At 42.3% G+C, this 14,407-nt stretch overlaps 1 protein-coding gene across 1 annotated transcript in view; it reads right to left on the bottom strand.

The window, feature by feature from the left end:
• Wasl (WASP like actin nucleation promoting factor) overlaps positions 1-13,776 on the bottom strand; it is a 54,794-nt gene extending 41,018 nt beyond the window's left edge. The window contains exon 1 of the mRNA XM_027390010.2: positions 13,466-13,776. Within this exon, the coding sequence (XP_027245811.1) occupies positions 13,466-13,573 (108 nt within the window). The 5' untranslated portion in view covers positions 13,574-13,776. The remainder of the gene's footprint in view (positions 1-13,465) is intronic.
• Between the last annotated feature and the right edge of the window lie 631 nt (positions 13,777-14,407).

Here is a 14,407-nt window from a genome sequence, read left to right as displayed (position 1 = left end):
GTACTTATGTTAGGGAGAAACTTCCCTAGAATTCTGTATCCAGCAAACTGTTCTTCAAACTCAAATTAAGGGAATTTGCCACCAGTGGGAGTGACTTACTTTCGAGGAGGAAAATAATAGGACCACTGCGATCATTAATTTTGACTGTCAACTTTCTGGGACTTAGAATCTCCACAAAGGGCTGCCTAACTGGCTCCGGGGGCTAAAGGCACCTGCTGCCAAGCCTGAGGAGCTGAATCCCACCCCTGGACCTCATCCGGTAGAAAGAATAAACTGACTCCCTTATATTCCCCTCTGACCCCCAAATCCACTGCAGCACACTCACCATGTCCCTTCCCATCCCCCAACACAAAGTAAGTCAATGTAAAAATTAGTATCTTCATAGAAACATGTCTCTAGGCATGTCTGTGAGGAGAAAGACAGATGAGCAGTAGCATTCATTGTGCTGCTTTCTGACTGAGATGCAACATGACGATCCCTGCAGCCATGACACTTCCCCTTCAATGGTAGGCTACACCCTTAATGGGATGAGCCTTTTTACATAAATCACTTATGATCACAGACATAAGAAAAGGAACTAACATTGAGATGTATAGATTTTGAGTCTGGGCAAGAGCTTGTTTAAGTAGCGACGTTAATATAGCTACATGCTATTTTTTATTTGTAAATTATTTTCAATAATGTGACTCATTTTTTTTTTTTAAAAAAGGAACCAAGACAGACAGAAATCCAAATATGTACAAAGGATGCTAAATGGAATTTGTAACATAATTTTTCTCATTTTTAATTGATATAACAAAAGATAATAATTTGATTAGTAAAAGAAACATTCAGTGACTACAGCTTTTGATCATAGCTTTTAAGTAATTAAAAATAATGGCAGCTGGGCAATTTGAATAAGAATGCCCCCCATAGGCTCACATATTTCAATGCTTGAACCCCAGCAATTGAACTGTTTTGGGAAGGATGAGGTGTGGCCTTGTTGGATGTATGTTACTGGGCGGAGGGGGGGGGGCGGGGGGGGGGGGACGGGACGGGACGGGACGCGACTTTGTGGTTTCAAAGATCAATGTGAGAATCTCAGTCTCTCTCCCTTTCTGTCTTCAACTTAAGATGAAAGCTCTCAGCTACTGCCCCAGCGCCATGCTTGCCTGCCTGCTGCCAAGCTCTCCACCATGTTGGTCATGGACTCAACCTCTGAGACTATGAGCCCCCAATGAAATGTTTTCTTTTATAAGTTGCTTTGGCCATGGCGTCTCTTAACAGCAACAGAACAGAAACTAAGACAGCAGCAAATTTACATGGGGATGATAGAAAAACTCTTCATGGGATCTCCACTGCCCATGAGGCAGTACAGCGTTATGTGAAGCAGGACTTAGAAGATAACTTGTATGCTGTTGTCGAATAAAAACCCAGCACAGCAGAACTCTCTCTAACCCCACTAGTATGGGCATGAAGGCATGAAGACAAGCTGATCCCCCAGAACTCACTGTCTTGTCAGTCTACCTGAAATGACGAGCCCCTGGTTCAGTGAGAGGCCTTGTAAAAACAAGGAAAAAAGTGACTGAGAAAGACTCAAAGTGACCTCTGGCCTCCATACATACAGACACTCGCATGTACACAGTATATGTGAATGTGTAACTAAAAATAAATCATCGAAAATTTAAGGCTAATTAAATGTTCCCAAGCATGCAAGAACATAGCTCCACAGTTAAGACAAGAGCTAGTCGAGAGAAATTGGCCTTAGGATACAATCAGTAAAGGACATCACATTGCATTCCATATATTAATGCTACGACAAGATTAGACGTGTTATCAAAACATGGAATAAGAACCAAATTTAGCTTCCATATATAAAAACAATGTCTGAAATGGCAAGTTAGAAACTACAGGTGAAATATTTGTTGCAGACATAGTAACAGCTATTATGCAAAAAATGTGGGGGGGGCAGTGATGGGGGGCAGAACAGCAGTAACGTGCAGGACAACCTTTAAGCAGTCCATGACATGTGTAAATTAAGTCCATCAGGACAGGGTGGCGTTTAAAAACAAAACCTGGCAAACTTCCAAAGTTGACAAACCAGTTTAAGTCCATATACCCAAGAAACAAACAACAATCACCCAGGACAAAAAAAAATCAAGCAAACTATACAGAAATACACCATTATCAGGTCCTTTAAAAATACAACTAGTAACAGAAAAATCCAGAAAGTAGTCAGTAGAACAGATATTATGTGTGGAACAAACCACTCTTCCACACATATTAAGGATAACTCTTAGCATGCCCACAGGAAACACATCAGGATGAAGACACCAAGGTTGAGGATGGGAGAATACAAAAAACTATAACTCCATGCTAAAGAAAGCTACAGTGGTTATATTACCTTCAGACAAGGCTGATTTTATAGAGAAATATTATGAGGCACAAAAGAGGTCACTTCACAATAACAAAAGAGCCAATTCACCAAGATGTAACAATTAAATTCCTACTAAAAAAATAATTATTTTATCTTATGTATTTGCCTGAGTGCATGTATGTGTACCATGTGCTTGCAGAAGTCCAGGGAGGTCAGAAGAGGGCACTGGATCCCCTAAAACTAAAGTTATAGGTAGTTATGAGCTGCCATATGGGTGCTAGGAATTGAACCCAAGTCTTCTGCAAGATGAAGTACTCTTAACTGATAAACCAGCTCTTCAGCTCTATACTTACGTTTTAAAAATAAACATTTATCAGTTTAATAAACATACACCAGTTTAAAAATTGCTACCTTATGAAAACCTGGGAAATGCAAATTAAGCATGGAGAAATAATAGGACCACAACAGAAATTAACAGAAAACAACACTGTAAAAATCAATGAAACTAAAAGCTGATTATTTTAAAAGACAATCTTAATAAATCTTTCACCACAATCACTGGGTGAAAGACATATGATGCTGAAGAGTCCCTTTAAAACAATCTAGGGGACACACAGCACAATCGAGACAGGCCATCTGTTGACAGCCATGGTACAAGTTAGTTTTGTTACTCTAGCCTACTTTTCTTCCATTTAAGACCCCAGAACACAAAAACACAAGATAGATATAACTGTTCTTCACAAAATCTTTAGATAAAATGCAGATACACATACACATATGTAAGTATACACAAGAAAGAATGGGATGCAAGCCACTTAGAAGAGCTTAATGTGGAACCTAATCATACTAGGGAAAACCAGGAAGAATCCTGTTAACCCTGGCAGTGCAGTGTGAGCATTCATACATACATGCATGTTTAAATATTATTTAAACAAGCATATCTGAGCAATATTCTTGTACTTAAATGGCTAGTGCCTAAAAAAATTATAAAACTGTAAAGGAAATTCAGAGTTTTAATTATCAATTTGGCACAATCTACAGTCATTTGAGAAGAGAGTCTAGATGAGGAATTATCTAGATTGGTTTGGCCTATGGACATGTCTATTGCAACAATCTTAATTATGTTAATGGTATGAGAAGATGGTCTCAAAGTAGGTGGCACCATTCATTCTCTGGATCTGGGTCCTGAATTAGGATAGAGTAGAAAAAGCAAGAATAGTTAGTTTGCATGCACTTATTTCTTTCTTTCTGCTCTTTACTATGGATCTAATGTGACTAGCTGCTTTAAATAACTGCTGACTTGACTTCCCTGCTATGATGGTCTGTAATCTAAACTGTGAGCTAAAATACATTCCCTTTCCTTAAGAATGCTTTTTGTCACAGCAAAACAAAAAAACAAAACAAAACAAAAAAACAGGAAGCCTCACTGTAGCAATTCCTAAGTAACCCTGAATCCAATGCTATTATAAATCAAAACAACTATTTTGTGGTAATGGATAGTTTACTGGGTACTAAAAACGGACAAAATAAAGTAATAGGAAACACTGAGGTAATAACAGCCTTACTCTAATCCAGTTGCATCATCACTGTAAAGCTACACACGGAAACTGTGCACTAGACAAGCAGCAGGCAAAAGGACAAAACAGAGAATGTAAAATTGGCTTTAAGAACACCTGGAAACTCAAAGTACTATTTTCAAACAGGTAAAAGTATAAATTAGTAAATATATTTAATTAATCATTTATAAACTTGATATAACAAAAAGTTCACCCCAAAGTCTTAGATCTGTGTCCTGTTTCAACAGTGTTTCTATACAACAGACCTGGGGACTCCCTCCTAAACTTTCAACTGCCTTCCAATCTTTCCAGCAGCACCTTCTTGTCAGCCCCAGAAACAGCCACCATCATCTATTTGTGATTATCTCCCACACTGCTGATCACCCATGATCAGAACTGGAGGCTACGGCAATCTGCCTGGTTATTCTGAATCTTCAGGAACCCTACAGCTGCTTCTTCTCTCTGGGCAACTATTTCTTTCAGGCAATGTAGTTCTAGATGGATGGGTCACTTCTTTCTAAACTTCTGAGAAGAAGAGATGGCTCCAAGATTGTCTATACACAATGCAAAACCAACTCCATAGCTGAGCGTTTCAGGAGGCACAGAAGCTTTCTCAAGATTGAGTGGGGTAAAACCAGAGTCTACGGAGGTGGCCCTGGGGAATATTAACCTGAACCAGGGCTTTCTGGATCTTCTTGTCCTAGGTTCTGCCCTAAGGATCTCTTATCTTTGTGGCTTCCATAAGAGCTACTTCCAGATGAGGAGTTGAGGCTTATTAAGAAGACAGGGTTGGCCGGGCCCCAGCTGTCCCTGGAGAAGTTTGAGAAGCACACTTTGAAGTACTAGCAGAAGTCCTAGAAGCCTACCAGAGGCTCCTCAACTCTGTAGCAGTCCGCTGATACTTGAGCCTCTCCTGCTACTGAACAACTCTGTAAGTGTCCAGGGATCCCTCACTTCCAAACCTTGAACTAAATGAAAATAAACCCTTTGAAACAGATGGAGGGGTGGGGATGGTTAACAGGCTAATACCCATAGGAAAATTTAAGATTTTTTTTTTTAGTTTTTCGAGACAGGGTTTCTCTGTGTAGCTTTGGAGCCTATCCTGGCACTTGCTCTGGAGACCAGGCTGGCCTCGAACTCCCAGAGATCCACCTGCCTCTGCCTCCTGAGTGCTGGGATTAAAAGCGTGTGCCACCAACGCCCGGCCTAAATTTAAGATTTATACAGTGACCACAAACATAAAGATCATTTTAGCAAAAGGTAAACAAGTTTCCAAAATACTATGACATGAACTATTATCCAGTACTTATAAACAGTTCTTCCAAATAACTAAAAGAAAAATAAATGGCCTAAGAACAATATGCATGCTCAACAGATATGAAGCTGTTCAACTTTACAGAAACTACAAATAAAACAATGTGGCTCTTTCAGCAGTAAGACATTTTTTAAATACCCAGTGCTGATGAAAGTGTGGTTTGCAACTACTGTTTGGGGGGCAGTCAGGCAGTTATCTACCCACATGGCACTTTTGATGCTTGTGTCCTCATTCTACATAAATACTGGAAAGGACACATTTGAATGTTTATCACATTACTGAACATTTCTTTTGAAAAGTCAAAATACATACTGGTATTAAGCTGAATCGTACCATCCAGAAAGGCCCCTTGAAATCCTAACCCTCATACCTGTGACGGTAATCCTACTTGGAATGGGGATCTTTGCAAATATAACAAGTTAAAATGTGGTCCCAATGCAGTGTCTTCATGAATGGAGAAGACAGAGTGAGCACACCATGCCATATTATCTGTACAGGAAGAAGACTGGGTCAAGGAACCAAATGCACTGCCAAGCTGCTATAAGCTAAAAAGGGAGGTATGAAATAAGAATCATTCTCGGTTTCTCCTGAAAGGAACAAACCCTGCTAGTACTTTGATTTTAGATTTCTAGGTCCAGAACAATGAGAGCATAAACTGTTCTAAAGACTACCTGGTTTCTGGTATTTGTCATAGCATTTGCAGTATTATCAGTACAGACTAATAAATTACATGTAACTGTAACTTCATATCATGTGGTAATATGGCATTAAATGCAAGAATAAAAAGAATGTAATAGGTATAAATGGACAAGGAAATATACTGCTAACATAAAAAATGTAAGTCACGCCGGGTGGTGGTGGCGTGTGCTTTTAGTCCCAGCACTCGGGAGGCAGAGGCAGGTGGATCTCTGTGAGTTCGAGACCAGCCTGGTCTACAAGAGCGAGTGCCAGGACAGCCTCCAAAGCCACAAAGAAACCCTGTCTTGAAAAAACCAACCAAACAAAAATGTAAGTTGTACAATATATAAAATATTGCTTTTTTGGTAAACTAAGCATCTCTCCTCCTTCAACTCCTTATGGAAAATGACTTATGATTGCTAATCTTCACTGTGACCTTCACTGGATTTGGAATGATTTAGGAGGGACATTCTGGGCATAGCTGTGAGGGCATTTCCAGATAGGCTTAACAGGATAGGGAAGAACCATACTAATTGAGCAGCAACATCCAAGGGGACGGGGATCCCCAAATGAATAAACGTGACAGAAGGAGAAAGCAAGCCAAGAAACAGCATGTGCACACCATTCCTCTGCTGCCACCGCTAACCTTGCTCTGACTGAAGCACCTTCCTCTGATGGGCCAGAACCTCACACTGCTAGCCAAGGGAAACTTTCTGTTCTGCAAGGTATTTCTGTCAGGCATTTGTCACAGCAAACGGAAAAGGAATATGCCATCGTTCTCCAATTTTGGCCAAGTCAAACAGGGAATAGTCAGCAGTCCTCAGTCACCTTGAAACCGTCTATACATCAACAATCAATACTATGGAAAAGATTTATTTTTAATTTGGAACTACAGGTCTGGTAAGTACTCTGCCTGCAAATAGCTCTAGCTTCTTTAAACCTAATATAAAAATTTAACTTGTTAATAAAGAGACTTTTAAACTGTTACTGAGCATACAGCTTTGTGATAATCCCAATACATTATCATGTATTCCTAGACTCCTTTTTTCATTTCCCCTTTGCTTCAAACTAGCAAATGGTCAATGAGCATTTCTTTTATAGATATGATTCCTTTAGTAAATCTTCAATGACAAGTTAAAAATAAGTCTTAATGAATTACTACTATAAGGAAATCCTAGGGTGTAGGATACTGAATTAATTGTTATGATAATTAAAATTCAAACTTACTAGGTAACTTTCACTTGACCCTACGTTCTACAGTGAGTTTTCCTGACGATTTTGGCCATCCTAAGAATTTACAACCTGCCATATGTTAGGCAAGTTACCACTGTGTCACACACTTGCAACACACAACTAAAAAGCGAGGTTGGAATTTTTTTATTTTTCACTATCATTTATGTTACCATTAAAATGATGGACTCATCCACTACTTCTAGGATGATTGACAGTGATGCAGTCAATAAATATGAGATTTATTTTGTTATGTAGCAAATATGAATATAGTTGAAGATGTCAAACAGCTTCTAACTAATAACTAGTAACAGTTAAAGAATTAGTATTTTAGGCTGTTTACAAATAGCAGTGCACTCTTTATAAAGGTAAATAAAATGTTGCCTCTAAAATCTTTACAGTAAAAATGAAGTGCATTCCTAATACTAGGTTATCACATGTGGGGGGAAAAGCTGTGACTTCTAGACTTAGAAAATAACATATCACAAAGCCTAACTATCTGCTCTTTAAAATTATTTTCTACTTAAAACTGAAAAGGCTAACATCATGCTTCCATTATTTATTTATGTGCAATATGGACAGAAATAAAATGAGATACTGCCAGCATGTTTCATCTGAAGCTTACTTTTCCCACTGTTTTTTTTTTTTTGGGGGGGGAAGGGGTTCGAGATAGGGTTTCTCTGTGGCTTTGGAGGCTGTCCTAGAACTAGCTCTTGTAGACCAGGCTGGTCTTGAAACTCAGAGATCTGCTTGCCTCTGCCTCCCAAGTGCTGGAATTAAAGGTACTCATCATCACCACCCAGCACTTTTTATAAACGAAATAAATTATGCTTTACCCCCCCCCAAAAAATTAGGGTATGAATGTACTTATCAGCAATCCCATAACTCTGGAGCTGGAGGCTTGATCAGGAATTAAAGTCCAGCCACACCTACATTGCAAGTTTGAGACTAGACAAAGACCTTTTCTCAAGAGATACATACTGTTTCTGAAGGCTACAATGCTGGTTTCATGACAGAAACTGCTCAGCAGCCCTACAGGGGAACTCTTCTCTTTAGTCTCCAGCCAACAGATTCTAACATGGGTGATAATGAAGGCCCTGGCCAAGCCTGCTTATTATTCTAGAAGACTTCACTTTATTGTCAGATTGGATAAGCTGGTATTAACTGTTAAGTAGTATTACAACACTAAATAAAGACTAACCTTTGTAATGATATATTTTATATAAAACACCCAACACTGGCCAAACGGTGGTAGAACTAGTGGGCAGGGATGGGCTTATGAGGGAACAGTACAGAGGTTCTTCAGAGAGGTGTATCCAAAAGCTCATTATAGACTTCACAATTAATTAAACTTTAAACAAAATTGTTAGAACTGATTTACCTAAATCAAAATCTGACCATCAAAGGAAAATGTAAACCAACACTGAATACTATCAATAACAACTTTCTTCATATGCTTCTACAAATTCCTGAAGACTTTCATAGGTGGTGGCCATTCTTACATGATTTACCTAACCATGGAATTCTTTAAATCCTTTGGTAAGACCCTTTTAGAGATCTAGATGCTTGGGCTGAGAAATGTGCCCACTCTAAGAACTAAAAATGACCAGATTTACAATGTAGGCTATATTCTCCCCATCTCTTCTGCTCACGTAGTCCACACTGCATCATTCTTTGGTGCTCACTTTCTTCCTACACCAGAGGAAGGCACTTTTCATGGCTGTGTATTACAAGTCCAGTGAATTTTAGTGTTTTCTCTCCGCACTGCTCAAGGTAAGAGGCATTTCCCACTTTCATTCTACCACTACTGCCTTAATTAAATTTTCAAGAAGGTATCTTTTAAGTACATTTTTCCCTCTATACCTGTTTAAGAACTACTACATACAAGGTGACTTAAAACAAACAAAACAACTGTTAAACAGTCAATCCTACCACCTGTATTAGCAGGGGAATGAAACCATTTTGCTTAATGAAGAAAGACTGAGCTCCAGGTAACATCTGTCGAAAATAGGAAGTTTTTTCAACTTGATCAAGCAGCAGGAAATGTTGACTAGGTCCCTTAGTCTGAATCAAATGAGTAATTGTAATTATTCAACCAAGAAGTATTCACTCACCTCTGATAGATGTGAAAATTACAGAAATGTACCAAGGTGTTAGGTCCATCTCTCAGAACTGCATACAAATCGAGGAAACAATTTAACTAATGAAGAAGAGTAATAAAAACAAGGGCTGAGGAAGTAACAGGAATGAATGTAAACACTAATAAAAAATTCTAAGAATCAATAAAAGTGAAAACAATACAAAACAGAACCAAACCAAAACAAAACAAAAAATAAAATAGGTGAGTATGGCAGGAAAAAAATGGCCAATCCACACCAGCTTCAATCCATTCAGAACAAAGAAGGCGGGATAGAACTAACTACAGGTTTTATTTTCCCTACTCCCTACTTTTTTGGGACTACACATATTAAACTCCACATGGCAAAAATTACACAAGTTAACTATCACTCTACCTGAAAGTCAACAGAACTTCATAATAAGGTAAATGAATTCTGCTGGGCACAGTGGTAAATAAACACTACCTTTAATCCCAGTACTCAGGAGACAGAGGCAGGAGGTCTCTCTGAGTTCCAAGACCAGCCTGGTCTACAGAGCAAGTTCCAGGGATGCCAAAGCACATAGAAACCTTGTCAAAACGATAAGTAAATCTTGCTCTTTAAGTTTGAGACAATACTCCAGATAGTGATACCACCAGAACTATTAACCCAATGTTAAGTTATAATATTCACATAGTACATTTAACTTTACATGAAACCCTAATTTACATGAAGTCTAATTATTAAAACGATACCATAACAGTAGATGTCTAAGATTCACTTCCAGCTAATGAGATTAAGTATGCTTCTACCTACTTTTCTCTCTTCATTAATGTCTCCCTTCATTGCAATTCCCTCCCCTTCTGCTTCTCAGTGTGACTTAGTCATTCTGGGCATCTTTTTCATCATACTTGAATCCTCTACCCCCAAACTGCTTTAACTCAGCCCCCCTTAGTGTTGTATGGGGTCACCCATAAACACCTATGGGATCTCCTTTGTCACCCATCTCACCACCAGCAGTCCACCTCTATATAGCTTCCACCCAACCCCAAATACACTCTCAAAGTGAAACCTGGTCTGTGCTTCCCACTAATAGTGCTCCCTCTACTCTCTCTCTCTCTCTCTCTCTCTCTCTCTCTCTCTCTCTCTCTCTTTCTGTATCTGCCTCTTGGTTATGAAATACATCTGACATCTTGAAAGACAAAGAATGCCATACTAAAAGAACCTGTTCTAACTTTAACTCACAAATACAAAGTCGATCAAAAGAAAGCCTATTGTCACCAAGGTGACAAATCTAGAATTAGCCATCAGAAATGGACTTCTACTTGCAAACTGTAGTGCACATTTGAATCTTCCCATAAAACTTGATAAAAACAGAAGATCAAGCTCTACCTCAGACCAAGAAATGTAATTATCAAGAAATTATACAACTAACCACACATCTAATAATTTCTACCATGATTTCAATATACATACATGTGAAGATGCAGGTAAAACCTCTGTTCCCTAACAAAGCTTCCTAATTTAACAAGCACTTCCTTTATCAACCTGTTAATATTATTAAGGTATTGCTGATTCTATGAAGCTTTCATTTATCTACTCTCCCATCCATCTCCCTGAGTTCCCATCCTTTTATAACAGGTTTTCAGACATCTGTATATATTCCTAACCAACACGCTCACTCCATCTGACAGCACTCTAACAGGTAGGAAAAGCAAATACAGAACAGGAGAGTGAAGGGGCTTAGCCAAGCTCTGAGCTTACACACCCACATCTCCTGACTACAGACCTAGAATCCTGCTTGTGACAGGCGCCTCTTGCATATTTATTTCTTAAGTACTGACTTATTCATCAGTTTATTTGTTGTTTCCTTCATCAGACACTAAACTCCCCGAGGGCAAGCATCAATCTTGACTTTTGACCTCAACGTTCAGTTACTCAATACATGTTTATTTGATGAAACAAGGGATGAAGAACTTGCTTAAAATCCGGCACCGTATAACTAGTTTCATGCCTTGACTTCATAGACTGAGCTCTGAATGTATCAGTTTACTACATTTGATCTGACCTGTAACTCTACTGCTTGATTTATGAGACAATGCATTTCACTGTTGTTTTAAACAAAAAAAAGGGAGCCTAAGTCTATAAAAATTATTCCAAAACATTGAGTTTACATTGCTCTCGATTGAACCAAAATCTCCAAAGTTTAATTTTCACAATTTCATCTTACAAGAGAAGGCAACAACAATGTGGTTTTAAATTACAACAATTCAAAAGGTAAAGTTGATTAATAATATATGACGTAAAGAAATTCATCGCTGACTGCTTGCAACCAATTCAGCAACCTACTTATGCTTACAGTGAGCCATGCTATCTTTGTCTATCAAAATACACTCCCACGTCTGTCATTTCCTTGAAACCCTGGGTAAACACTACAGTTAAGCTCTGAGCAATGAGTACACTAGGCACATACATGCAATGTCCTCCATGCCTGGAATTCATGGGTCTGGTATGTGAACACAGAAAGCTCCTTAACTTTTGGTAGATTGTACACTAAATGTAATAAACCAACAAAGTTGGCCCTGTTTGCAGGCAGCTCATTAAAAAAAAAAAAAAAAAGCTGGAGACTTTCCCAAACTGAAAATATGCAAAACATTGTTTTTAGAAACTCACATTTTAATGATATCCATTCTATGTAAAAATGAAGTAGTTATTCCCTTAACACCACTTTGACAACCAAATTATTAAGGGGGAAAAATCCTCAAGAAACAACATGCTGTAGTGGAAAGTACAAAGGGACTAGACATAGAGTTCCAGTTACATTCCTAAATTACTGTGACTTGGGGCCAAGGGCTCCACTTTCTCTTTTGTTTAAAATACTATATACCAGGAAGGACTTCTTTCATTTTTAAAGTTGTCTCCCCAGCTTTCTTTCTTTCTTTCTTGAAACTGTTTACTACTTCTGGTTGTAGACTTGGTGTTCTTTAAAGTCTAAATTTTTGAACAAGAAATACATCTTAAGTCCAGAAGTAGATATAAAAAGTAAGCTCATAAAGTTAACAATTAAGCTGGTAACTTTCCAGAAACTGTCTACTCTTAACTTCTTAAGCAGGTGTAGTCTGGTTTGACATATCTAACATTGCTAAGGAAAAATATAAAATGGTCCTACTCAGCTGAAACTTCTCAGCGTGTTTCCTGGGTTCCAGGGGCACACACTCGGCGGGTGTTAGCAAGAGACTAGTCAGTATTTTAACAATCCCCCTTTCAACTCAAGAGTCACCTCAGTAAGACCAAGATAAGGCCTTCACCAGGGAGAGCCTTCCAGCCCCAGAAGCGAGTCGTGAATGCCTCCGTCAACAACAGGCATTCCCCCTTCCCACAGAACTACTCGCTCCCAATCCGCCATCTGGGGTTGGGATTGGCCCCACAGGACCAAACTCAGAATCACTTTTGACTCCAATGGCCAGGAACTAGTAGAAACTGCGGCGTCTCTATGCATGGCTGCGGTGAGAGCAGCACTCTCTCTTACCAATGCAAGGAAGAAAAAAAAAAAAAAGAACAAAAAACCAAAATAAAACAAAAAACAGTGGGGCGGAGTGCAGAAACTAGGCCTAGGCGCAAACGCTGGGGAAATAAGCCCTGCTTCTTTGCAGTGGGGTGCAGGCGCATTTCCTGCCCCTTCCTCGCTCTGAGCCGGTGTCCGGGAACCTGCACTCCACTTTACCCTTCTCACGGAATCCTAAAGGGGGGATCGATAAAGCCGATGCGCGCTTCTCCCCTCCTCCCCGCATCTATTCACTCCTAAAGCCCCGAGCATTGTTAACGAAGACAGCCCAGATCCACAAGTAGGAAGTAAAGCAAGGCTGGGCTCCCGTTGGGAGATGAAGCTACTGATGCACCCAGAAAAATTCCCTTGTGGTCTAGAGTAAAGTTTGAACCTGCAGCAAGGGCGCGGACCCCGACTTGGACTTCTGGGCAGGCCCGCAGAGGTGACACTCCCTGGTTCTCCAGTAGCTCAGGGAGGCGGCTCCCGGCCGGGCAGGGCCGGGCAGGGCGGCCTGCACCCGGGGCAGCACCCGGGCCCGGGCGAGCGAGCTGGAGGCCTGGCCCGCGGCGGGACCCCGGCCGCGCGCGCCCGCCCGCCCCCTTCTCCCTCCTAACTCTCTAGTGCCCCGGCCCGAGCCCGCCCGGGGACGCGGTGGGTGGCGACAGGGGTCTCGCTCGGCTCACTGACCACACATTTCTTGCCGAGGAAGGAGAAGAGCGACTCGTTCTCCTGCGGGGTGAGCAGCAGGGAGCCCACGTTGGTGACTCTCCGCGGAGGCTGCTGGCCCGAGCTCATGGTGTCGCCGGCGGGGTGCCGCGTCCAGGGCTGTCTCCTCAGGAGGTGGGCGAGCACTCACTCACTCGGTCCCGCTCGGGGTGACAGGGGCGCGGGGCCGGCGCTCACAGGCGGCGCAGCATCCCGCCGCTCCTCCGCTGCGCGGAGGCCGAGGGAAGGAAGGAAGGAAGGAGCCGACGGCGGGCGAGCGCGCGCGGACTGCGTGCCGACAGGGAAGCTCCCGGCTCCCGCCCGGCTCGCCTCGGGCCGGATGGTCGTCGTCCTCGCACTCCGCGGCGCGGCGGCGGCGGCGGCGGCTAACGCGGCGACTCCTCCTCCTCTGCGGCGGCGGCGCGGCGGCGGCTGCCGCACAATCCAACATGGCAGCGGGGGCGGGCGAGACCACGGGACGCGGGACGCGGGGGAGCGCGCCGGAAACGCGGCGCGGCCGGACACCCCTCCTCTCGCTTGCTGGTAGCCGGGGCGTGGCCGCGCAGGCCCCACCCCCTTCCGGGAGCCAGCGGAGGCCCGCGCACCCGCTCAGCCCGGACCGGGGCCGCCTCGCGCGTGCGCAGAGTCGGACCGAGGCGGGGCTGCAGAGTCCGGCGGCGCACCGCCTTACCGCAGCGCGCACCGGGCCGCGCGTCCTCCCGCCCCAGTGGTGGCCAGGGTTTGACATTTAGCGAAGTGGGACTCTCAGGCCTCCTGGCAGGTCTAGATTAGCTGCAAAGGTCGGCCAGCGTGGTTGCGGGCGGAGCCTCCATCAGGTGCCCCCCGGTTCTCGAACTCACGACAGGCTGCCACTGGGGGCGGGGCGGGGGCGGAGGAACAGACCTTTGCCAGGATCAGGGGAGG

Source organism: Cricetulus griseus (assembly GCF_003668045.3).
Source record: "Cricetulus griseus strain 17A/GY chromosome 1 unlocalized genomic scaffold, alternate assembly CriGri-PICRH-1.0 chr1_0, whole genome shotgun sequence".
NCBI classification, from domain to species: Eukaryota; Metazoa; Chordata; class Mammalia; order Rodentia; family Cricetidae; genus Cricetulus; species Cricetulus griseus.
This window is presented reverse-complemented; position numbering and strand designations above follow the sequence as displayed.